Genomic DNA, 25,285 nt, shown 5'->3' with positions numbered 1-25,285 from the left:
AAAAACAGAGTAGAAAATTAAGGAGACGGAGTTAAGTAGAACAAAGGACTATGGGAGCTGGAAAGATCCTATGTTGGTATTTACACATGCATGTGAAATATGAAAGTTTAACCCTTTCATTTGCCGCTATTCCAAAGCAGTAGCATTGTAGAACATGCCATAAAACCAACAATTAAAACTCTGATTAATATTTCAGAAATATATTTCACTGAATGTAAGGTATTGCATAGAAATAAGCTTATTCAGGAGGTCAATCTGAAACTAAAAACAAAACAAAAACCATCTAAGCCACTACTGTATCTGGTCTCACCATAGGGGGCTAGGATTTGTTAGCTCCCTTTCTGAAGCTGTGCTCAGCTGTACATGCAGGGATTTGGGGGGTTTTGTTTTGTACATTTTGACTTTGTGTTGACCCAGACAATGCATGTGATCATCCTGAGGGATCTTTCTGGGATTAAAGACTTGCTTAGAGTCATAGTAAATACAGATTATTCTGGCACATCAGACCAAAAAAATTCTACCTTCCTTCTCTTTATGGAAGAAGATGCTGCTTGTCATTCCTATAATAAGAATAATAATCCTTATTCTTGCATAGCAGAAACTCACAGTACTTGAAAATAATTAAGTATTGGACTTCGTGGGATACGAAGGCCCTTCCTTTCATGTCCCTCATAGACAACAGGACTTTGTATATTTAACCTGTGATAGATAAATAAATAATCATGAAGAAATTATGGTCTGTTATGTGTATTTTATAATTTAATATGGGTTAGGTAATAAATAATAATACTTGGTACCTTTACAGCACCTTATGAGGATTTTAAAGTGTTTTTAACTAAGTTTCAAATCACCCTATGATGTAGATAAGAATCAATATACCCATTTGACAGATGAGGAAACAGACACACAGACAGGGTAAGTGGCTTACCCATGGTCACACATTTAGTGAGAGGCAGAGTTGGGAAAAGAAACAAGCAATTATGGAAGCAAAATGTAGGTTCTGATTTCTGTAATGTTTTTGGACCTGATACTGAACTACTCAATTCAGTGGAAGTTTTGCAATCTCTTTGAATAGGAGCAGGATCGTTCTTTACTGACAATTCAGGATCATATATGCTACTATGAAGATGTCATTGCATTGTGGCCAGTACAAAAACTTTGTAAAACAAATTACTGCATGAGTTTTTGCAAATATAGATACATCAGTGCGCACTTTTATTCCCAGCAGAAGTACTGTAATATATTTATTTCTTAAAGCCATGACATATGCCAGTATTTAATCTTCTATCCTGGCCTGCTCAAAAAGGTTTACGTACAGGACATTACGTCTCTACAATGTACTAGAAGCCTCTTATCTTACAATTCTATGGGCAGAACTCTGCCCTTCCCTCACAGAGCTACACAGGGAGAGAACAATGGTATCAAACGTGGGTGAAATTCTGGCACAACAGAAGTCAATGAGAGTTTTGCCATTGACTTGGGTCGTGATTTCAACTTGCGTGTTTAGCACTACTGACATTCTGCAGTTTCAGGGCACAATGCTGCTGATCAAACATACACATTAACTGGCTGGAGGAAGAGGATTAGAAATGCCAGCAAGACAGTGAAATGGACACTATGTGCTAGATGTCATGGCAGATAGTTCCTAGTGTTCTCTGGAAAACTAGAGAGAGATCAGATCTTGCTACATGTGTTAATGGGAAGAGGAAGTGGTACCCTAATGCCTCTATGAAGTAGAGGGAAAGATTTTACCTACACTTTTGTATCTGAAGAACAAACCCTACTTTCGCAGTGAGAGGGTAAAAAGTATCTTGCTGACTGACAGCAGAACTAGATATAGTGAATACTGGATTATATTGCAACAGAAACATGAAATCTACTCTTCTTTACTCAACATGCATTTACTGAGACCTTGCTTTTCCTCTGTCAGAATAGGGTAGTGTGCATCTCTTTAAAAAGATCCTTCCTACAATACAGAGTTCTGATTTTCTGCTGAAGTTAATTGAAAGTGACAGGCCAATAAGCCAAGCAAAATCACTGGAAAGGAAGGCACACCATAATGATATGGTAGAAGAAAGGTACGATCCCCTCTATCACAAACTCCAGAAGAGCAGAAACACAAAGGGAAGTGAAATAGAGAGAAAGTTCTCCCACTAAATCAAATTTCTCTAGCCCTTCTTGAAATCAATTTCTTTTCTTTGAAAATCGGGAAAAATAATTTTGAACAAGGCAATATAAGAAAAAAAGACTGGAGAAAACATTAACCTAGAATCAAAATGTGCATTAACACTTCTTTCTGGAATCATCTGGAAAGGTATCTTTTCTTGAAACTGATCTCAGACCTTCATGCTATGCAATGACCTCTGTAAAATGAGTTTAGTCCTCTCAGTCCAATTACCGTTCAACAGATGTCCATCTCACACACATCCCACAACAACTGCCATCCTTGCTGGCCATCTCAGTAGAAAGACCAAGGATTAAATGCTCCTGGAGATTGAACTACTTAGTCTCTCCAGGTGAAGATAAAGGGCACATTTATTTATTTACAGGCTTCTTATGGCATTCATTACTGTAATAACCAAGTGGGGAAGCTCGAACTGCTGCTCTCTATGTTGTACCTGTCTGTGAACATAATGAACAGAAGATTTCAGCCTTCAGAACTGTCAGTTCATCACCTTAATCAGCACAGAATTCACGTGAAAAATAGTCTTTTTAAAAAAAGAAAGATCTTGGCCTTAACTCAGTTGGCTAACTCTGTGTTTCTAAAATTAACTTCTATGTGCCTGATTCTTTAAGAAAATTGAGTTTTTTAAAGGATTATTATAAAAGGCACAATGTACTTGAAAAAGAAATCAACCTGTAACTATCACAGTAGGACATTTCAGAACAAATGCTAACCCGCAGTTCTAAACAATCACTACAGCTCATTCACACAAAAAAGAAAATTTACAAAGACTCATTCTGTAATAAAATCCTAATGCTGTTGATACAAAGAGGAAAGCACTGGGGAGACCAACTGATGCAGGCTGTTCTAAAAATATCAGTTTTATGCTGTCATCTGGTGAGAGTATGTCATCCTGTAATCTTTGCATCTGCAGGGATGGCAAGTTTCTGTTAATTACTGCTGCTGAATCACATGACAAAAACAATGTGCTAAAAAATAAAATACAATAAATAAAAATAAAACAAACCCACAAAAAAACCAGAGACATTGTACAACGTTAGAACATGTCTGGTTTTGCAGTTGTCTTTTCACATCTCTGTTCTATGGGGTGGATGTTAATTTTTATAGATTATTTTTCTTAGTTAATAAGAACATAAGAATGGCCATACTGGGTCACACCAATGGTCCATCTAGCACAGTATCCTGTCTTCCGACAATGAAGCCAGGTGCTTCAGAGGGAATGAACAAAACAGGTAATTATCAAGTGATCCATCCCTAGTCACCCATTCCCAGCTTCTGACAAACAGATGCTAGGGGACACTTCAGAGCATGGTTTTGCATCCCTGACCAAGAAAAAACAAAAAAATCCAACCCAGCTCTAGACAGACAGACAGAAACAAACAAGCAAAAAAACCAATTCCAGAAGTAGTGAACAATCCAGAGTTTATATTTTGGGGTCTGTCACAGGTGACTGGCACTTTTATGAGCGAGCAGGGTCCAATGAACCTGGACTGATTACTTACTGCCCAATTAGGCTTAAGTGAAGGCACCTGGGTTTTTTAAATGGGGGACAGCTGCAGGTGGTTGTTGGTAGATGCATGCAGACACTGCAGGGAGTAAATAAGGCTCCTCCAGGGCTCTGAGCCAGCAGGGGGGGGGAAACATTAGCAGGGAAGCAATGGAGAAGGTCAAACTCCAAGCAAGAGGTGCTATGAGAGCAGGAAGCCAGATCCTCAGAGAGGAAGGAAGCTTGGAGCTGAAGTAGAAGAGCATTGGAACTCTCAAGGGAAGACACACCCTCAGGGGAGGAAGGGCTGTGCCCAGTTTGGGAATGGGGTGAAGAAATGAACTTTAAAGATAAGCCAGACATTCGAGAGGGAGGGGTTAGGTCCAACTGAAACCGGGATGAAGACTTCGTAATCTTTGAGTTGTATTTTGAAAGACTTTCTGCAGGTCTTAATAAACTGAACCCCAAAAGGGAAATGTTTTGAATTTCTGAACAGTGTGGACTTTGTGAGGAGCCCCTGAGTAAAAGGGAAACTGAGGCAGGTGTCAGCAGAGCCACATTTGGCCAGCAGGGGGCACTTACAGGGCAAGCATGCCCTTTGATGTGGTCAGATTCTGATACCCTTACCCACATTGAGTAGCACCTTACTCTGTAAGCTGTCCCACTGACTAGTGGAGGTAAGTACTATTCAGTATGAAGAAGGGTAGCAGATTCTGGGTCTTGTGTTTAGAAGTGACTATGTTTGCTTACTAAGAGTATCCAGGGACAAACCCTAAGCTGCTCATTTGGCAGCTGTGCAAGGGGCAACAAAGAAGAGACACCTTTTCTGTGGGATTCTGCCATCCCTTAGCAAGAAGCCCTTAGCACCTCATGGATCAGGAGCTCTGGGACAAATCCCATCCTATCTCTGTGGGTGCTGAGCGCCCCCATGCAGTAGAACTTTTCTGTTGTATCAGGCAAGAAGAACTGGCGGGACCATCCTGCCAGGGAGGTATCTGAGGGTGGATCCTTCCGTCCTTCCTCCCAAAGAGGGAATGTGCGAGGACCATGAGAACTATTTCCAGCATTAGCATTTCTGCTATTCTGTGGCCAAGGGAGGATTCCTCTCTTTTTGGACATACCTACTGCCTTGCTGAAATCTCAGGCGGGCTGGGCTATACAGGGCCGAAATTCCTCTTAGTGCATAGTCAGTTGGATGTTCAATTGTCAGCCTTCTGGAGCCAACTCTAAACCCCATGATTTGATGGTTAGTGTAGTGTATTTGTTAATTATAAGCACATCCCTGACACGGACCTGAACATTTTATTAATTGGAATTACAGTACTCTATAAAATACAAAATTTTTAATAAAGGTATTTTTATAAATGACAAAACCCGGTGAATGTGATGTTCACCTGGACATAAAACAGACATGTAAAAACCTGCCTGGAGTGAAACAACACAACTTTAAAAGTACACCATCAACTCACAAATACTAACCCATTAAAAGTGACTCAGAAGTATTTTAGATGCTACACTTTCCTCTGTATCCCCCTGCCAACTTTTGTGACTTACAAGAACATTTTCAAATCTTCAACATATTTCTTCCTTTCCTTTTACTACCCTATGTAAATGACCCACACAAACAAATAGGAAGCTCACAAAGGCCCTGATGCTGCAAAAGGATATGGGAAGTCTATGTTTCGGGGCAGGAAGATTCACCAGCACAGAGTCCCACTGATTTCCTAGATTCCTTGCAAGGTCAAAGCCTACCTGAATACACCGGGCAACAGTGAAGTAGACTATAAGCAATGTGCTGTCATATGCACAAAGTAAACGAATAGAGAAAAGCCATGTCTCTTTAATCTCTTTCAGGGTTGGGGACAGGGTTAGGAATGTTAGGTGTCACTTGTAACAACAGTAGGTAAACATTTTTCAGACATAAATGTGATTTTTAAAAGTCAATGGTATCTCTTTAAGGAGTGGCAATATCTTGTACCTCTAATTCACAGTGTCTGGGAAAAGTTTCCTGAAAATTAAAAAAAAAAAACCCTGACAACACAGTTTAGAGTAAAAATTAAAACACTTTGGACACCTAATGTCTACACATTTTTACAAATAACGTACTGAATGCCCTAATTAAATGCCCAACCTTGCAAGGTGTTGAACCTCTCCTGTGAGGTACTGAATGCCAGTGGGAGTTGAGAGCATCTGTAGCAGGTACTTAGTGCACTGAAACATTACTGTTTATTACGTGCTAATAATGAAGCATATGCCTTATTCAGCTTTTATCCAATCTTTACCCATGGTCTTGAAGGCGAGTTTGCTTGAGTACACATTGAAAATAAACCGAAGGCCCGAAATCATGCAATACAGTCTGCAAGTTCTGACCCATACACCCATACTAAGTGCTTATCTACATGGTACTGTCTTCTATAATGGTGTGATTTCTAAAGCACAGTAACATATTGCACATTAATTGGTCCATGTCGCCTCTGCTGGTGCAAACGAAAGGTTCCCTCGGGCGCTTGAATATAGCACTGTTTCAAACAGCACTATGTTAAAGCACACCAGCAGGGTCTACATGGACCAATTAATGTGCAAGATGTTAGTGCGCTTTAGAAATCACACCCCCACAGAGTGCTTTACTCTACCCTCTACTCACCCATGAAGTCAATGAGACATCATGGGTGTATGGTCCAAATAAGAGGCTGTACTGCATGACAGGAGCTTAAGTACCTCAAAATTTCACCAGACAAATAAAATAATTTATCTTGCCCTGTAGTCTGCAGATCAACTTCATTTATGTGCACTTTTATGGTGCAATGTAAAAAATTATATATCTATTGAGCAAAATTTCCTGCCATCAGTCACTGCCTGCATTTGTGATGAAGATGAAACTGAACCTTATTTAATTGCTTATTTCTAAAATACTGCCATCAGCAGCAGCCATGAAAATTAAATTTAATGTTCAAGCAGGTCAAATGCACACCTACTAATTAAGTTGCAATTTTAGAGAAAATGAGCCAGTTTCTATATCTCACCCGAGCAATATATACTGGCATCAAATATCTCAGTAATACTACAGTGATAAACACTTAAGAAATGTTAATAGATAAACAGCAAACATCTACAAAATATCTACTTGATGATGTGCACTAGAAATCAGAATCTGTCATACATCTGAAAAATACAAAAATACAGATGTGTTAGGACAAGATTTAGGTCTTAAAATTATTCTTTTTTAGTCCTCATTGTCTTTTTAAAAATGGAGAATTGATTTTATGCTCATGAAAGGGTTTGGCTTTATACATAGGTTACAAAATTTACCAGTTTTACATGTGCTAATGGATAAAGATGATGGTTTCACAAATATCAGTGAAAAAGATTATCCCTCAGGTATTTCTGTGCTTTCTTCCATATTGGTCTCTATGCTTGGACATGTTTCTTCTTTATGTCTGCCAAGCTGCTAAACTCTCCTCATTCAAATACTCCTTAAGACTCAATTCTTCTGTGATGCCCATACATGAGCCAACAATTTATTATCATGTCAGCTAATATTAAAAAAACCAATCTGATGACTGAATCAGTGCAGGAAAAAGCCTAAGTTTAGTAATTGTGTTATCTTATTGCTATAACCCACATCAGGGTATTGACGATTCAAACTCAGACCTGAATATAATTGAAATTGAAAGTGAGTAAACTGTAAAGTAGATAGGCATTTTTTCAACCCCTTAAAATTACCTTCCAGTCTGGCCACAAACTAGACAAGGCCCAGTCCCAATAAGTGGCAAGAGATGTACAACTATCCATCAAGTTCCTTCAGCATTCTGTGGGGATCCTTGTATCATTTCTCTGAGTCTTTCCTGCCATCCAAGGGCCTCTCTGAAATCCCTTTGTCCACTGGTGGCTTTAAAATCCCTTAGATTTTGAAAGCAACTGCATCCTATCTCCATTTATAAAAACCTAAATAACTGCTGCCTGCTTACCCCACACCAGAGAAGCCTGAGACAGTGTTATTTGAGGGTGCTTTCTTTCTGGCCAGCATGGTAATCTCCATGATGATGTTTACTTCTTCAGAAAAGGAAACACATATGGCCCTGGGACTGTCAGAATTATTGGGCAATAGGTGCTCAAACTCTGCTTTTTTCAATTCAACTGCAGTAGCAGAAAACTTATTTTCTGGAAAGACACAAATGTCTTCTCTGTGGAACATGCTCTGGACAATCTCAGAGCCTTGTGTGAGAACAGGGGTGAATGTAATTCAGAGAGGCTTACCTGGTGAATCCTAATCAGCAAATAGCCCAAATATTTATCTCATTTGCTATACTGTAGAGGTAACTGTTGTCTTTAGTGATGTAACACTGTGTGTTACCCTTTAAACGTGGGTAATCTACAACTATAGTTAGCTGACCTTGCAAGGACTCTTTGACCTAGGATTGCATCATTGTAAATGATGCATGAAGAAAAAATGAACGTCTCTAGCCAATTTCTGAGGTATTTTTGCTTTCAGTTTTCAAGCAAGTCAACTCAATCCTTCTTCAACTGTATTATGGAACCTAGAGGAATCCGTTGAAACAGAACTTTAAAATCTTTCTTCATAAAATGCTGATCATCAGTCCATGACATTCCAGGCAGATATAAAGTTCCAGACTATTCTACCTTTCTAGGTATGTTTACTGCTACCCTTTTGATCAGTACCATTTCCTGAGTATTCAGTGGGTGAGAACGATCATAAAACAAAGCTGATGTGGGACTCCCAGTTTGTAAGAAGAGACGTTAACAATCATAAGTACTCTAAAGAGAGATTAGGAAATAGTGACTTTTAAATTTATTTATTGATATATTAGCTGAAAAATTGTCCTGATTATTGAGGGTTTTGGGGGGTCAGATTCAATACTTTTGGGAAGTAGACAAAAGAAATGGAGCTAAAAAGGAACATAGGGACAAACTGTCTGAACAGGGGAAGATTATAGATGAGTGAATGAAGTAAGAGAAAGTTTACTGATTCTCTCCCTTTCCTTTTTCCAGGCTAAAAACAACAGCAGTTATATCATGCCCCAACCAGGTCACTCTGAAATGCTGGTCATGGTTACCATCAGAGGCACAAAGCCAGTGTAACAGAATTGGGGAGTATTCTCTCCCAGAAATTTCTACAGAAACTAAATTCATAATGTTGGATTCTTTGCATATTTGTATTGCTCCTATAAAGAAAGTCTTTGGATTAAAAAAATAAATCCCACGTAGGTACAACACTATATAGATTCTAAGCATAAACTAAACAACTCTATATTTCTTCTTTCCAAAAAAATGACTCTGAAGAGATTTTGCTGGTTTATGGAAAATTTAGAATTTAATATTCTATGTATGTTGATAACCTGCTGAAAATGATACATTTTGGTTCTGAAATCCCACTCAGTCTTTTTCATGAAACAGATTTTGTCTCTGTAACGGCTGGAACATTCTGCTGAAAAGTACTTTCTAAAGCTTTAATCTTATAAAGATTTGTTACTGAGATCAGGAAAATTGCTTAGAGTAGCATTTAATTCAAGCTCCTTATGACTATGGTGAAGCAGACAATTAAAAAAACACTGCGGAATTACTGCATAATATTTTATCTGAGACACTTTTACCAAAATAAGAGACACTCATATGGAGTCAAATTCTCATATGAGATTGTTTAATAGATCAGGAACTATTCACAATCAGTAAGTTCAGCAGAAAAACCACATCTGCTCTTGCACCTGGTACCAAATGAGCCACTAGCACCAGTAATCAGAGGCAGTGACGGATTTCCACAGAAGAGTGGCTAGTACTCCACCAAGAAGAGTTTTTTATAGTTAAAAGGGCTGTCCTCTGTAAACAAAGTCCTTTCACACACATGTACCAGTTTCTTTATTCTGAGTATTCAGCCTGGAAAAGATCAAGGCATCTATTCTTTCCATGGATGGTAAAGGGCAATCTTTTACAAGGCAACCAGGAGAACTTTGCAGATATTCCTGTGCAGCACACTTATTGTGATGCTGCCCAGTCAAGGCTCCATGTAGATATCCTTTTCGCGTAAGCAGTATAGTGATGCTACTAAAACGTGGTGTCAAGTCTATTGTCAATGGCATTTATTTTTGCGAGACCGGTTGGCAAACTGTGATCTTGGACATTTTATTGTGATAACGTTCCTGCTTTGTTTTTGTACATCACATTAAGATTTGGGATTTCTAACTCCAAACACTATATATGCACTAAGAAGGAAAACAACAAACCAAACAAAAACAGAAAAAAACCAGAACCCTCAACAAGCCTGGAGTTTAGGAAGTTTTTGTTAATAATTCATGGACAAGGGATTCTGAGGGAGGGAAATCATTCCTTTGAAAAAATTGTTAAAAGATGAAACTGAAAGAGAATCTAAGTCTTTTGAATTTTAGTAAATACCCATATAGCATGCACAGCCTTGTCAAGGTGCTATCCTATGGCATGATCAGCAGGGTGAGATTAGACTCTATGGCTGATTCCTTCCAAAGACCATCTCCTGGCCTTGCACTTCAGCAGTCTCACATTTGGAAAGAGTATGGCTTGTACTGCAAAGATATCAGTGAAGCTTCTTTCTTCTGGAAAAGATAACAGATGGGGGCAGCCAACTACCACAATCTAAGAAAGTGGCCTTTGAAGAATAAGTGAAGGAATTTTGTTCATGGCACAGTCCTTCTCTCTTTTCAGACAACAAATCAATATATATCTTCTACGATGCTCAAAACATGCAGCAGGAAGCATCACTCACCACTGCTGTTCACCAACTTCAAAGCCTTTCCTTAACAGTCTAACTGTGAATTAGAGAAAGAAATCTCCATTAACTACAGAATACCTCAAGTAGCAAGGGTGAGAGGGCAGTTCATCAGCAAGTTATGCAATTTAAACTTGAAATACAAACAAAAAAAAAAGAATGTAAAGTAAATCGCAAATGAAATGCTCCTGTTAGCCTTGCAGCTGGGGTATTCTAGCCATGATTCTGAAGTTAACAGGATTTCTGCACTCTAATTTATTATAACTAATCTTTTATACGCCTGTATTTTGAAATCTATTCCCCTATATTAATAAACAAACAACAAAGACGAAGGGCACTTCAGGAAGAATCTATAACATGAGAGAGTGAATGTGTGTGTGTAAAAAGGTGGATGATCTGCAGAAACAAGGAGGAGCGCACACATACCAGCAGCAAGACTGACAATTTCCACTATGAAGGAAAAGAAGTATGGAGAAAACCCATGAAACTGTCATAAATTCAAAAAAGATGGGAAGAGGCTAATCCTAACCAGGAATATATTACAGCCCAAACCTCCTGGTGTTATGTGTATGAAACTGCTACTGAAATTACTAGGAGTCATATATAGGACAGATTGTAGGATTGGGCCCTAAAATGGAAAGAGACTACTCGTGGTTATGATTAGCCCTTATACATTTTACACATTTAAAATGGCTGTTCCCTAAGCCTAGGTTCCTCTCTTCAATGATTCCATGATTTTTGCATTTTTTCCTTGAGAAAAAATTCCTTAAAATCACTGCACCATAGCAAAAATACAACTCTAATTAAGTCCCAATGTGTCCTGCACTTTACTGCACCAGATCCACACACTGAGTAGATCCACAAGTGCAATCTTTCCTTCCCATGCTGTACTGTTGCTCCATGCATTGCGGGAGCCTCTACCACCATCCCTGCACATCGCCCCAGTTACTTGGGCTGTCTACTGTGGTGCAGATTCAGTCTGTTGTGATATAAAAATAAGTCATTTTTGAGTTCCAGGAGTCCTAAAACCACACATCTTCCACTAATTGGTTTTTCATGATTTTTTTTTTAATTAAAAAGTTTGGTTTAATTAATACCTAACATTTTTAAAAAATAAATTAAAAAAATAAAAAAGTAGGTAGCTTCTGACCCTGTCTCCCTTAGTGACAGTTTTTGTAGCTGAGCAGAAACTGCCTTCCCATGGTCTGGGGAGCTAGACCTGAATTTTAAACTTGAAATCTTTACAACCCTTAGCTTTCCCTCCCCGTCCTCAAGACCTCCCAAGTTTGCTTGGCTTTGCATATCATATACCAAAATACATCACATTACTATCATTAATGCACACAAACCATTAACTATTCAGGGTAAACACCAATAAAAATAACAAACCAAATATTTTTACCACATCTACAGAAGACTGACCTGCTTTGCCCATTTTCCCTTTTCTCAAAGATCCTTCAGCCTGGCACCCAACTCTGTGACGAAGCCTGCTTAGCACCAGTGAAGCTCCCCACATTCAGACTGACAACGTTCTGAGCTGAGATGAGGGAATCGAAGTTAAAATCCAATCCGTCTGCATCCATGAGTTCACTGCGGATAATGGACTCCATGTCACATTCCAAGCTTCCATTGAAAATATCCAGGTCCAAATCACTTGGGAATTTATCATGCCCCATGACTGGAAGGTTCACACTGGAATAAAAAGAAGAGCCTGAGAGCGAGTCAGAAAGTGTTTGCATAGACTGATTGACAAGTGACTGCTGCTGGTGTTTGGCCGACCCCAAGTTGTTTGTGTCATTTAAGCCCATGTTACTGATAGAATTTGACAAGGCACGACTGCCACCAAGAGAAGAATTCTGAGATTGATGCTGGTGGTGGAGCAGGTTCTGATTGACCAAACTTCCCTGGTTGGACTGAGCAGCAAATGACATCATTGGATCACTACGAAGCATGATACTTCTGCGTGAATTCTGGGCAGACACAGCTGTGCTGGCTTGAGACATGAGTGGATCAGACTGTGTCATCATGACATCACTGTGACTAAGTGAGTCAGATGCCAGCAGATCCTGCAGTGTCTGGTTGTTATAATGAGAAATGGAAGAAAAGGTAGCCTGCTTGTTCTCTTGAATGGTTTGCATGGGAGACTGACGAAGGGAATTCAGAGATGATGGTCCAAACACAGCACTGTTGAAATTACTTGATGGAGAACCAAGTCCTGAACCTTTGGAACCATATGGAAAACTGGAGCTTCTTTGCATGAGCCCCCCTGAAGGTGACTGCTGGGAAGAGGGGAGCGTTATATCATCCAAAAGATCATCCATGAGGTTATCTGACAGTCCATCATTCAAGTTCATTGTGCCTGCCATATCAGTCAACCGAGGCAACTCAACATTACACGGTTTATTTACTGATGGGGACATGCTTGATGGACTACTGTACAGCATTGGAGAAAGTGGAGCGTCATCATCCTGAACGTCATCTAGTTCAGTACTTGCCAATATAGGTGACAAACGGCCACTTGTTGTACTGGCATTTGAATTTGTCCGAGAGCGGAAATCTGTCCATGCATCCAGCTCATCACTGCTGCGGGAAGTTGGGCTCCCGGGCCACTTGGAAAGCTGAGATGGGTTATCCTCACTCGCTTCTTGTGCAGCTTGCAGGGCTGCCTTTTTCTTAGCTGCTCGTCCTCTGCTCTTTGTGTACTTGTTGCTATTGTCCATTGAAACAGCACGTCTCCGTGGAGGCTTTCCACCTTTTCCACCATCTGGGTTAATCATCCACCAAGAGCTCTTCCCAGTTCCTTCATTCTGTACCCTGATGAATCGGCTGTGAAGTGACAAGTTATGCCGGATTGAATTCTGTGGGAAAGGAATAAAACAAAAGGTCAGGGCAAGTAGTTTAATCTCAATCATGCAAATCTAAAATTAAACAAAACCTAGAAATCAGATCAAGATATGCGGCTGCCTGAACATTCGGCACTGCTCAGGCGGTGGATGCAAAGTGGCCAGATACCGGCTGAAAATTGCCAGCAGTGAGTTCCCCTTGTGGAGAACATCATACTGCCGTAAAGCAGAGTCAGCTCCTAGGCCAGCTGCCCTGCCTCACCCCTCCTTACATTTGACATAGAGAGCACTTCCAAGGAGAAAGGATGTGGCAGAGCTTCACTTTGCTGTGCCCATCTCCATTGACGTACCCATCAATGAGGCTGGGAACTGCAGGATGAAGGAATAGCAACCAACACTCTGACATTCCCCTGTGCTGAGGGTGAGAAATGAGCCCTCTGTATGTTGTTCATACTTTCAAATCATTCAACAGCAAAAAAAACAAAAAAACAAAAAAAACAAAAAACGCATCACCAACCACTAAGCTCCAATGGATCTGCACTTCTATTTTTGACTGAATAAAATGTCCTGCATACAGATTAAATTATCAGTTACAATTGTTCCAACTCTCTCATAATGAGAACTGCAAACACTTCAATAAAACTGATTGAAAGGCTGTCTACTCTCATTGTAGCTTCTGTAAGTACCTTTGTATTCTTTACTGACATGCAATTTGTACATGTATTATAACAATACTCCAGTGCAAATCACAACAGCTTTCCCTCCTCCTCCTGCAGAACTGCACAGTGGAGGTGGGTGTATTTTTCTCTCCATTGTTGGAATTCGAATTATATACATGGTAGCCAGTCTGTTGCTCCCTGCACCCACATCATCCTCACAGTCGTTCAAAGCTGGAATGCCATTATACACAATAAGATCACTAGCACGGCAGGTTACAGAAATCTAGACCATAAAAAGGTCCTAATATCCCATATCCTCCCTAGTACCTTCAGATACACTGGACACAAGAAATTAAAAATAGTATTCTGCCTATGCATTCTTTAAAAAGTGGTGTGGCTTCATACTATGGTGATTGACCCCAATACAAAATCCTGAGAGAGAGCCAGAAAACTAGCTCCCAGTAACTCTAGTAAAAGGAAACGAGATTTACACAAGTGTAACTGAGATCAAAATCTAACATTAGATCCTCTGCTTAAAATACAGCTAAATAGACCATAAGAAGAGTTTTCAATAAGAGTTTGTGTGTGTTTTTTTATTTTTGTGCAACTTAGAGTTCTGGAGCTATGCCATACTATTTTGGCAAACCAAAGTGCTGCATGTTAAATATTCACAAGTTTTAAGTCAAAGACGTTTTTAAAATATTGGCAAACATCAGCTGTATCTATGTGGAGGATACAAATACATGTGTTCCACCAGCATGTTTTTAAAAGAGAAAGTCAACAGGCTCCCATTGTAATCAAACAAGCCAGAATAAGTGTTTTCCATTTACAATGCACTGAAGGGATTCCAGTTTCAACTGGACAAAGAAAACACACAACCATCATTTTTCATAAACACATTAGCATTCATACTATTAACATAAAGGGACGTTTCACATAAGTGAACTGAAGACATGTTGGCTGTGTGAAGAAATGTAGTCCACATTATTTTTTCCCTGTTTCGTTGACTTTAAACACACTTTTTTTAATGTTGTATATTTGGTCAAGTTCAGCACTGAGCTCCCCCCCCCCAAATTCTTCTCACACATGGACGGCAAAGACATTCTTGTTTAACACTCAAGAAAAAGAAAAATTAGTAAATTACAGTTCAAAACAGGAGTTGTTATTTTTTAAACAATCTGCATGGTATAGCAAACTAGACTCCATAATGATACTAAAGTTAAGTTTGTGTCAGAATCTCAATAATACACTCAGGTATTTCCAAGGGACTATAATACTTTGAAAAAATTATTTTGGGTTCATTCTTAGCATACAAGTTCCTCAGTCTAGCCAGGAGGGAATTTTTTATTATTGAATTAGAGAGATTTTAACTATATTTAGGGTCTGGCAAAAATCTGTTTTAAATGATAATAACCAGATGACACTACCCACTTTCCCACTCTCCCCCACAGGGCTCTTAAATAAACCATTTGAGTTTTTAAAATTTAACTAACATTTCCTACTTGAGGCTCCAATCCTGCAACTGGATCCATGTGGATGAACTCTTATGCCCATGCCCTGTTGGCTTCAATGGGGCTCTGTGCAGGAAGTATATATGTCAGTCCACATGAATCCAGTTGTATGATCAGGCCTAACTGCACACAACAATAAGAAAAAGTCATTCAGAGCCACTACAACAAGGGCACAGCAAAGAGTGGACACAAAGTAAACTGGCCAGTGATTATGCAAAAGGAAAACAATCTTCTTACAGAAACCACTAAAGGAAAACCGGAGTTGGTATGAAAATGGCAATGTGTGTAACTTATGAGTCTGCAAAAATATTCACTCACAAAAATCTGCATTAGAAATATATCATTGTGACAAACCACAAAGGGACCCCACCTCCACCCCAAGAAAATGCAAAGTGAAGGTTCAATCCTGCTCCCATTCAAATCAATTGGAGTTTTGCCTTTGATGTGAATGGGAGCAGGATTAGGTTGTTAAAATGGAAATGTAACAAATCCTTCCATGCCTAATGAGAAGCTTTAAAGATACTACAATGGCACTCTTGTGGCACTGTATTGGAGGACATGTGCATGAGACAGATGCTAGTCATGTTGTTTAATGAATCTCTGGAAAGGACTCAGATACCTCACTTATGGGCACAATATAAATAAGGATCTGAATAAGAATAGAATAGATAAATACGGTGCATTCCTCCCTTTATTATCTACAGTGCCCGAAGTGTGCTATATGCTTTATTAACAGACAGAACATGTGGTCCTTCCAATATAAAATCGAATATATACAGAATGTGTATGTGTAGGTGCTAGCACAACTCCCGATCCTTCAGTGGAGATTTAGGCACTTCTGCAGTACAAATAGTAAATACTAAAAATAATAAAGATTCAGCACAAAAAGGAACAACAAAAGGAGAGATGCTGAGTGAAGAAAGTAAGATGGTGGTGAGACAATAAGAATATGATGAGGCTTTCTTTGGCTGCACACTTCTGAAGAGTTACAGATAACTTTCAATTATTTGAACACTGGTGTTAGTGATTATGGATTTGAGTGGGTGGGAAGGGCTGAGACGGATTCTGAGCAGCAAGGCCAGATTTAGGGGCAGGTGACCCAGGCAACCACCTGGGGCGCCAGGCTCAGGGTGCTGTTTTTATTGTTAGTGACAAAAGGGAAAACAGAACGTCTGAAGTAAAATGTTTCAGGTATTCCATATGTGGATTCATTTTTCACTAACCTCCTAGAATGTTCTGGACCTTTGTAGAATCTTGTGGAACCTTCAAGACTTTCTTAGAACTACATTTTCCTCAAATCTCCTAGGAATGTTGTCAGCCATGCCCTTGCAGGTATATAAGGGGCAGGGCATCACCAGTAGTCAGTGAGATATAAAAACAAACTTGCTGACGAGAGACTGACATCGCTTGCTAATTCTATCACTTGAAAATGCCATTGGCCAGTCTTTGGATCTCTCTGATGCTGTGCTTCATTTTGCAAGGGGAAAGGCAAGAAAAGCGACTGAACTCAAGGACTAGGATTAACATTCTAATGTTGTTATCTACTGTAACACTATTTAATACTGGTCCACCTCATGCTGGTGCACAGTTTAAATTTCTTGATGTTAGTATATTTCAGTTATTCTTAAAATTAAAAAGTTTCTATAAGCTTAGAGGAAATTATTCTTTTTTCTTTGCTTATATATGGCATGAATAAATACAGATTTACAAATCCTAGTGTGCAAATATATCGTCTTATATGACAGGGATAAATCATGCATCAAAATTGTGAAATGGACTATAAAAGCAAAAAAAAAAAAAAAAGGTATTCAGAAGTTTAACAAATGGAGTGCAATAAGTTTAACAAAGAAGACAGTCCTCGCCTGGGGCGACATTTGGTCTAAGTCTGGCCCTACTGAGCAGGTTTGGAGCTGGCACAGGCTGTGGTGTTCCTGATCAGATGCAGGATGGGCAGGAAGGAGTGAGGCTGGCCAGCAAGGGGGAATGCAGATCAGAGGGTCAGCAAGATGTTAGAAGCAACTGGAAATGCCACTGACGAGGTGAAAAGTCCTGGAAGAAGGATCCAGTTGAAATCAGGAGCCTGCTGCGTCTGAACCTTGGCTATTGTTGCTGCAAGTGGCTAAAGGACTCTGCTGGAGTTTTAGGGGAAAGAGATCTTTTTTAGATCATTCCTGGAAGGAGAAGTCTGGTAGAGGTGGGCCACATGGTGGGAGGAAATGCTTGGGGCCTGAAACTCATCGAGTGGAGCTAGGGAAGTGGGACTAGAGTGTCAAGCTCTCTCCTTTGGCTCCTTTACTATGTGCTTTCTTGCTTCTGTTATGCACCTCAACCTTTAATTTTTTTCATATAGTTTTGTATGTGAAAAGAACGGAACGCTGTATGCGAGTACAGGGTCCATTAGCATATAATGACCCTTTCGTAATGAATCAGCAGATCAGTGCTCAGATCAAAAGCACTGATGGAGGTAATACTTTTTTAGAACCCAGAACTATATTTTCAAATTTTAATTTATCCATTGCATAAAACTTCCTTAAATTAGTCCTCCTTCAAGAAATCAGCTATGTTTTGCTTTAGAAAATGAGTGTACCTATCACGTCCTGATAACTTATTTCTCTGACCATTTTGATAGGTCTACAAAGAATTAGGATTACTGACAGGGCATTTTATCATTTACAAAATATTACATACCAGATTTGATATAGACACCTAACTGCTCCTTGCCTCAATGCTTTAAAATTGTAAAGTATTTCAGCATTTTGTTCTGCTCCAACAAAACTGGCAGATCCCCATGTCTTTAAAAACGCAAGAATTCCCCTGCCTCTCCTAGCCAGTGTCTGTTTCAGTCTCTTCCAAACTGTGTTTACCTTGTGGAACCCGTCCATTAACTCAGACACCAGCTGCAAGTGCTTCTACAGGAATATAGAGACTTTTTTGTCTGGAAGCAACATGTGGTCTCAATTTATCATTCTCAACAACACAACAAGGAATCCACTTACTTTAAAAATAAAAAGAGAGTTGTGTAACCTAACTCTTCAAAGCACCCCCCACTTTATTTAAAAAAAAAAAAAAAGCCTGAAAATTATCAACAATGCAACAAGGAATCCACTCACTTAAAAATAAAAACAGAGTTGTGTAACTTAACTCTTAAAAGTGCCAGTTTAAAAAAAAAAGCCTGAAGATTAGCATGATGAGGTGCAGCTGGTGAATGCTGAGACCAAGTTACATGTTGATCTGTTTCCAGTTCAGTGTTTTGTAGTGGTTAATTCACTATTTCAGACACAGACTCCTAACTGTAAAGTTCCATCTACAAATCTGACATCCTGTAGGGTAAAACAGTAGTTTACTTTAACAATTGGCTCACTGCAAGTAATGAGGCAACACTAAATGCTATCTGACTAGCACCAAGAGTGTCAAATATATGGCTTGCAGACCAGATCCAGCCGGCAGAACATTTTCATCCAGCCCATGGACTTTCCATGAATATTTGGGCTTGTGTGCACAACCCCAAAGTCCACATTACAAGGGTGTGATCTGTAGAGCACACCAGTGTTGATCTCTACCTTGCCTGGGCATTCAGTGATTCAAAATGTCCTGTTTCAAACAGGACTATATCAGTGCACAATAAGGAACACTTGAGGTGCACCAGCAGGGCTCACACAGAGGAATTTGAGCACAACACCCTGGTGTGTTCTACCAATCACAACCCTGTAGTCCAGACTCTGGAGCAGCAATCCAGCAAAACCTTGCATACACGTGTAGAACCACTTGGTTGTGTTTAAGAGGTGCTGGAGAGGCACAAGTCTGGCAGAAGCCGGTACATGTCTGGGTGAGGGGAAATGGCACGAAAGAGTATTGGATCAGGCCTGCCATATGAAATTACTTTGAAACACTTGGATTAACCCATAAATAGTGGTAATGCTCTCTCAGGAGGATATTACTCTACTGTATACTTTATTGCAATATTCTAAAGTTATAACTTCACTGTACAAATTAGTTTGCTAGAAATTTAGTGGAGAAAGGCATATACTCTGACAGAGGTACATAAAATCTAACAGCACAGAAAAGAAAGACTAAAAATAATTCTGTTTTGTAGGCCTGCCACTGGTCTGTGCATATAGGACATCAGCCTCATTTCTGAACAGCATTAATTGGTTGAGTTCCATCTTCCATTCTAACTCCTCTTGCCCATAACTTTCTCAGACAAATTCCTTTTGGGCCTGATGTGGAGGGACGACCACAGAACCACTACAGAGGTGAATATTTCTATACTTGGCCCCAAACACGAACTTTTTTTGAAACTTTGAGCAAAAATTAATTCAATTGCCTTTGAATATGTGAGCATGAAAAAAATTACTACTATTGCCCATGTGTCCTTACGAGAATTTGTGCCTCCCAAAATGACTCAGCAACAAGTTTCAAACTTTGTTTGTTTCACAGTGAGATTTAAAAAACAACACAAGTTGGAAGAAAACTGATTCTGGAGTTTGAAAGTTATGAACATTTCAAGTTGCTAATTTTGCTCATGTGAGTTAGAACTTTTCTATTATTTTTTGGTAGGCGTTTGAAGGATGTATTAGTTAAAGATAAGAACAGTCATAGTGACTCAGATCAATGGTTCATCTATCCCAGTATTCTGTCTTCTGACAGTGGCCGGTGCCGGTCACTTCAGAGAGAATGAACAGAACGGGGCAATTATCGAGTGATCGATCTCCCGTTGTCCAGTCACAGCTTCTGACAGCCAGAGTTTAGGAACATCCACAGCATGGGGTTGCATCGCTGAACTTATCTAATTCTTTTTTGCACCCAGTTACACTTTTGGCCTTCACAACATCCCCTAGCAATGACATCCATAGGTTGTGCGTTGTGTGAAGAGTTACTTTATGTTTGTTTTAAACCTGCTGCCTATTAATTCAATTGGGTGACCCTTGGTTCTTGTGTTATGTGAAGGGGTAAATAACACTTCCCTATTCACTTTCTCCATACCATTCATGATTTTATAGACCTCTATCATATCCCTGCTTAGTCAGCTCTTTTCTAAGATGAACAGTATCAGTCTTTTAAATCTCTTCTTATATGGAGGATGTTCCATGTCTCTAATCACTTTTGTTGCCCTTTTCTGTCCTTTTTCCAATTCTAATATATCTTTTTTGAGATTGGGCGAGCAAACTGCACACCGTACACAAGGTATGGGCATGCTATGGATTTATATACTGGCATTATGATGGATAGATAATAAGACAGTAACTCTTTCCTAATGGTTCCTAATGTTCTGTTAGTTTTTTTGACTACTGCTACAATTTGAGCAGATGTTTTCAGAGAATGAGCCACAATGGATCCAGGATCATTTTCTTGAATGGTAACAGCTAATTTAGATCCCTTCATTTTCTATGTATAGTTGGGATTATGTTTTCCAATGTGCATTACTTTGCACTTATCAACACTGAATTTCATCTGCCATTTTGTTGCCCAGTCACCCAGTTTTCTGAGTTCCCTTTGTAACTCTTCACAGTCAGCTTTGGACTTAACTATCTTGAGTAATTTTGTATTATCTACAAACTTTGTCACTTCACTGTTTATATACTTTTCTATCATTTATGAATATGAACAGCGTTGGTCCCACTACAGATCTTTGAGGATCCCCGCTATTTACCTCTCTTCACTGTGAAAATTGACCATTTATTCCTACCTTTTGTTTCCTATCTTTTAACCAGTTACTGAACCATAAGAGGACATCCCCTCTTATCCCATGACTGCTTATTTTACTTAAGGGCCTTTGGTATAGGATCTTGTCAAAGTAAAAGTCCAAGTACACTATATCTACTGGATCACTCTTGTCCACATGTTTGCTGACCCCCTCAAAGAATTCTACTAGTTTGGTCAGGCATGATTTCCCTTTTCAAAAACTGTGCTGATCCGTCCCCAACAAATCGTGTTCATCTATGAATCTGATAATTCTTTTATTTACTTTAGTTTCAATCATTTTGCCTGGTACTGAAGTTAGTCTTGCCAGTCTGTAATTGCCAGGATCGCCTCCGGAGCCTTTTTTTTTTAAAAAAAAAATCAGCATTACCTTAGCTGTCTGCCAGTCATCTACTACAGAGGCTGATTTAAGTGATAGGACACATACCCTAGTTAGCACTTCTGCAATTTCATATTTGAGTTCCTTTAGAACTCTTGGGTGAATACCATCTGGTCCTGGTGACTTATTACTGTATTACTGTTTATCAACTTATTCCAAAACCTCCTCTCCTGACACCTCAATCTGGGACATTTCCTCAGATATGTCACCTAAAAAGGATGGCTCAGGTGTGGGAATCTCCCTCACATCCTCTGCAGTGAAGACCGATGCAAAGAATTCATTTAGCTTCTCTGCAATGGCCTTGTCTTCCTTGAGTGCTCCTTTAGCATCTTTATCATCCTGTGGGCCCCACTGATTGTTTGGCAGGCTTCCTGCTTCCGATGTACGTAAATTTTTGCTGTTTTTGCTTTTGCTAGTTGCTCTACAAATTCTCTTTTTTTGGCCTGCTAACTTACACTTTTACACTTGACTTGTCAGGGTTTATGGTCCTTTCTGTTCTCCTTATTAGAATTTGACTTCCAATTTTTAAAGGATGCCGTTTTGTCTTTAACCACTTCTTTTACACAATGTTGTTTTACTTAGTGAAGAGCCAATTTGTTAGCTTTGCGTGGACCTTTCCTACATAGCTCCACATGACTGTTGTGTTGCTCTGGTTCAAGAAATTTAAAAGGTCCAAAGAACTCCAGAACATTTTATCTTCCCTGCCTCTCTTTTCCTTTAAGAATATCAGGAAAATGCAGTGCAATAGCGAGTGTTATTGCACTGCAGATGGAGAGAAACCAAGCACTCAGAAGTAGAGCCCTACGCAGATACAAAATTTATATCTGCATCCGATCTGCAATCCACAAACATGGTCTGTGCATATCTGCAAATTTGCAGGGCTCTACTCCCAAGTAAGGAAGTTCAAGTCAAGCTTTCTCCCATATCATTAACTTCGTCATGTTACATGTAGTTTTTTTTATTTCCTGTATTTCTTGCTGAATATTTGTCCTTAATGTTTACCTAAAGAGTTAAAGTTGCAGGAAAAAAAACAGAATTGAAGATTCTTCACATTTCAGTGCTTCATTTCTCACTCTGAAACACTGCATTAATGGTAGATTTTGCTTTCTATATTTTCTCTCCATAAACCACGTATCTGAATGAATTATAGATATTACACACGCAAACTGAAATGTTCTTGATATAGTTTCATTTGCTAGTCTCAATATCTGATAAAATACTAGCTGTAAATTTCTTACGGCAACTCAGTTCCTCTGTGAATCACAACAGATGTACAGTACATGCAGTGAAAGAACAGCACTGTCACAAAAATGAGGGCAGCAGCCCTTAATACACATTTAACAATGGCTATTGCACTTAAAGTTCTGAGCAAAAATAAAGTAGGAAGTGAGACAAACTAATTTCTGCAAGTCCCAGACACTAGAGTGACTCAAGTATACCTTTCGGCAGAAAAAACCCACAGGAAGAAAAAAAAAATCAGCTGGAACTTTGAATTTTGTGGAACTTTTGCTTTGTGGAATTCCCTTCTTATTCTCTCATCAAGACAGAGGTGTTTCTGTTGTAGTTTTAAGGGAGAAGTCAGGAGAGAGCCTTGCTGCAATTAGGTCTCTCCCCCACACACATCCTTACTCCTACTGTTAGGAAAGGTAGATGGCATCAAAGGATATTAAAGCTTTTTGGAGCAACATTCACTCCAGTGAAGACTTACACTCTAAAATCTAGTCAGATAGGAGACTACCCTACAAACCTCTGTCCATTCCAAAGTGAGGATCCCACCTGTACCATATTGTGATGGAAGGGTTTGCTCAGAGCAGAGAAAACTAACTCCCCTACACATGCACTTTCTGCTTGCTTTTGCTCCCTTACAGCAGCATATGAGGAAAGAAACTTATAGTTGTAGGAGTTTTACTCCCTCCACATTTAGTTGTTGAAAAGGACTTCTTACACACTGTTTGAAAATATAGGTACAATAGGGAAGACCTATCAGAACAGTTTATCAGTTAATCAAATATATACTTAATCAAATGCTTTACACAACAACATCATTAAAACGTGCTGCTGCCCTTGTTCTTTGAAAACACTGACATTTTAAACTACTTATACTAACAAAAAAAGTCTGGTTGAAAATATAGGGTGTCTGGGAATTGGCTGAACACATCACACTTCCAGTTAGCAGCAAAATTTCCAGTTATTTTACAGACATCCATCCAATGACCGCAGGAGGATTCAAATAACTAACATTTGTTTTGCTTTTAGTAGAGCATGCTGGTTTCAGTTTATTTTTTTCCACTAAGTGGGGGAAGGGAGTGAAGTAAATCTCAATAATCAAAATAACAAAATTTTTGAGAATGACCAAACAGCAAAAAGTCAGAGGATTAAGAAAAATAAAGCAGAAGCAAACTCTCACCCTAAAACAACATACCGAATGTGCTGAAAAGTGGAGATGGCAACGGCTGTATAGCGTTTATTTTTTCAAATTTAGAAATTGTCTCAGTAGCCTATTTCCCAGCTGTTTTTGTTCTTGGAGGAGTACAGAGAACATTCCATTCCACACAGCCAAACCTGTGCTTCCGGCGCACATTGGACTTTGGAAGCAGCTCTCAAAGGGTTTTTTTCCCCCCCTTTTGGCTGCATACTCCAGCAATTCCTGTCAATATTATAAAACTGCACACACACACGCACGCTTTAGTATAAAATACAGTGTAAAAATAAAGTATCTGCATCCATACACGAATGCACACATGAAACAACTAATATAATCATGAGTTGTAGAGGGATCTTGTAAACAAGAGCTCCATTATCCATCCTCCTCCACAATGCAAATGAACACAAATACTTGAAAATAATTTTGTGATCTTGAATTAAGAATAAAAATTTGCTGTCAGGGTCTGATCTTGCAAGGTGCAGGGTACCTACTAATGTGCTAAGTGCCCTCTATTCCCATTGAAGCCATTGAGTACAGTCAGCTATGATCTGGATAGATTCACCTCTCGGCAGGACAGACCCTACACTTGGAATCATTAAAATCTTTTCTGGTAAACATTATAGCCCAGTAATAAAATTCCTGTTTGAAATCCTAACTTGAACTCAAAAAAAAAAAAAAAAAAAAAAAAAAAAAATTCCAGTTCATTGTATTTTAAAAAAAAATGTTTTAAACTTTAAAAATCACATCCCAGGGCAAAGAAACTAAAGGATCCAGGGTTTTTTTTATTACATTTTTAGGAGGTATTAAAGAGAAGAAAAAGGAGATCTATACCTTCAGAATGAGAAATAAAAACACCAACAACTAGTCCTTCTGTTAAACAGAACCTTAAAAGTTATGGGCAAATTCATTTCTGGTGTAACTATTATTTTCATCAGAACGGCAGCAGGTTTGAATTTGGCTGTGTATGCTGTGCAGGTCTGGTTAAACAACAAGTAGTGTATCTTGTAGAAAGTTTGCTGACAACTGCTAAACTGAGTTGCCCTGTACAAATATTTTGATAAATGAAAATAAATTGCACCCTATACTGAGCTCACAGCCATGTAAATACAGAGCAGCTCCACTGAAGGAAATGACTTTACACGGGGATAAAACTTGTATAAATAAGGATATGTCTACAGTGCAACTAAAAAACCCAGGGCTGGCCTGTGCCAGCTGACTAAGGTGCTGTTTAATTGCTGTGTAGTTTAATGGACCAAACTCCAGCCCGAGTCCGAAGGTCTACACCACGATTAAACAGCCCCTTAGCCTGAGCCCTGTGAGTCCAAGTCAGCTGGCATGGG

At 39.2% G+C, this 25,285-nt stretch overlaps 1 protein-coding gene across 2 annotated transcripts in view; it reads right to left on the bottom strand.

The window, feature by feature from the left end:
- The window catches only part of FOXO3 (forkhead box O3), a 136,404-nt gene that overhangs the window by 11,392 nt on the left and 99,727 nt on the right, over positions 1 to 25,285 (bottom strand). Inside the window, exons 1-2 of one of the 2 annotated variants that reach the window (XM_067546566.1) lie at positions 13,958 to 14,635; positions 11,851 to 13,286 (exon numbers count right to left, since the gene is read on the bottom strand). In XM_067546566.1, coding sequence (XP_067402667.1) covers positions 11,886 to 13,286; positions 13,958 to 13,978 — 1,422 coding nt within the window. In that variant the 5' untranslated portion in view covers positions 13,979 to 14,635 and the 3' untranslated portion in view covers positions 11,851 to 11,885. Of the gene's footprint in view, positions 1 to 11,850; positions 13,287 to 13,957; positions 14,636 to 25,285 lie in introns of those variants that run through there. The other variant, XM_067546565.1, reaches the window with a different exon arrangement.

This window comes from Emydura macquarii, unplaced genomic scaffold (assembly GCF_026122565.2).
Source record: "Emydura macquarii macquarii isolate MOO-44397 ecotype Brisbane River unplaced genomic scaffold, CSIRO-AGI_Emac_v2 contig_1146, whole genome shotgun sequence".
Classification (NCBI taxonomy): domain Eukaryota; kingdom Metazoa; phylum Chordata; order Testudines; family Chelidae; genus Emydura; species Emydura macquarii.
Note: the sequence above shows the minus strand (reverse complement) of the source record. Positions and strands in the feature narration are given on the sequence as shown.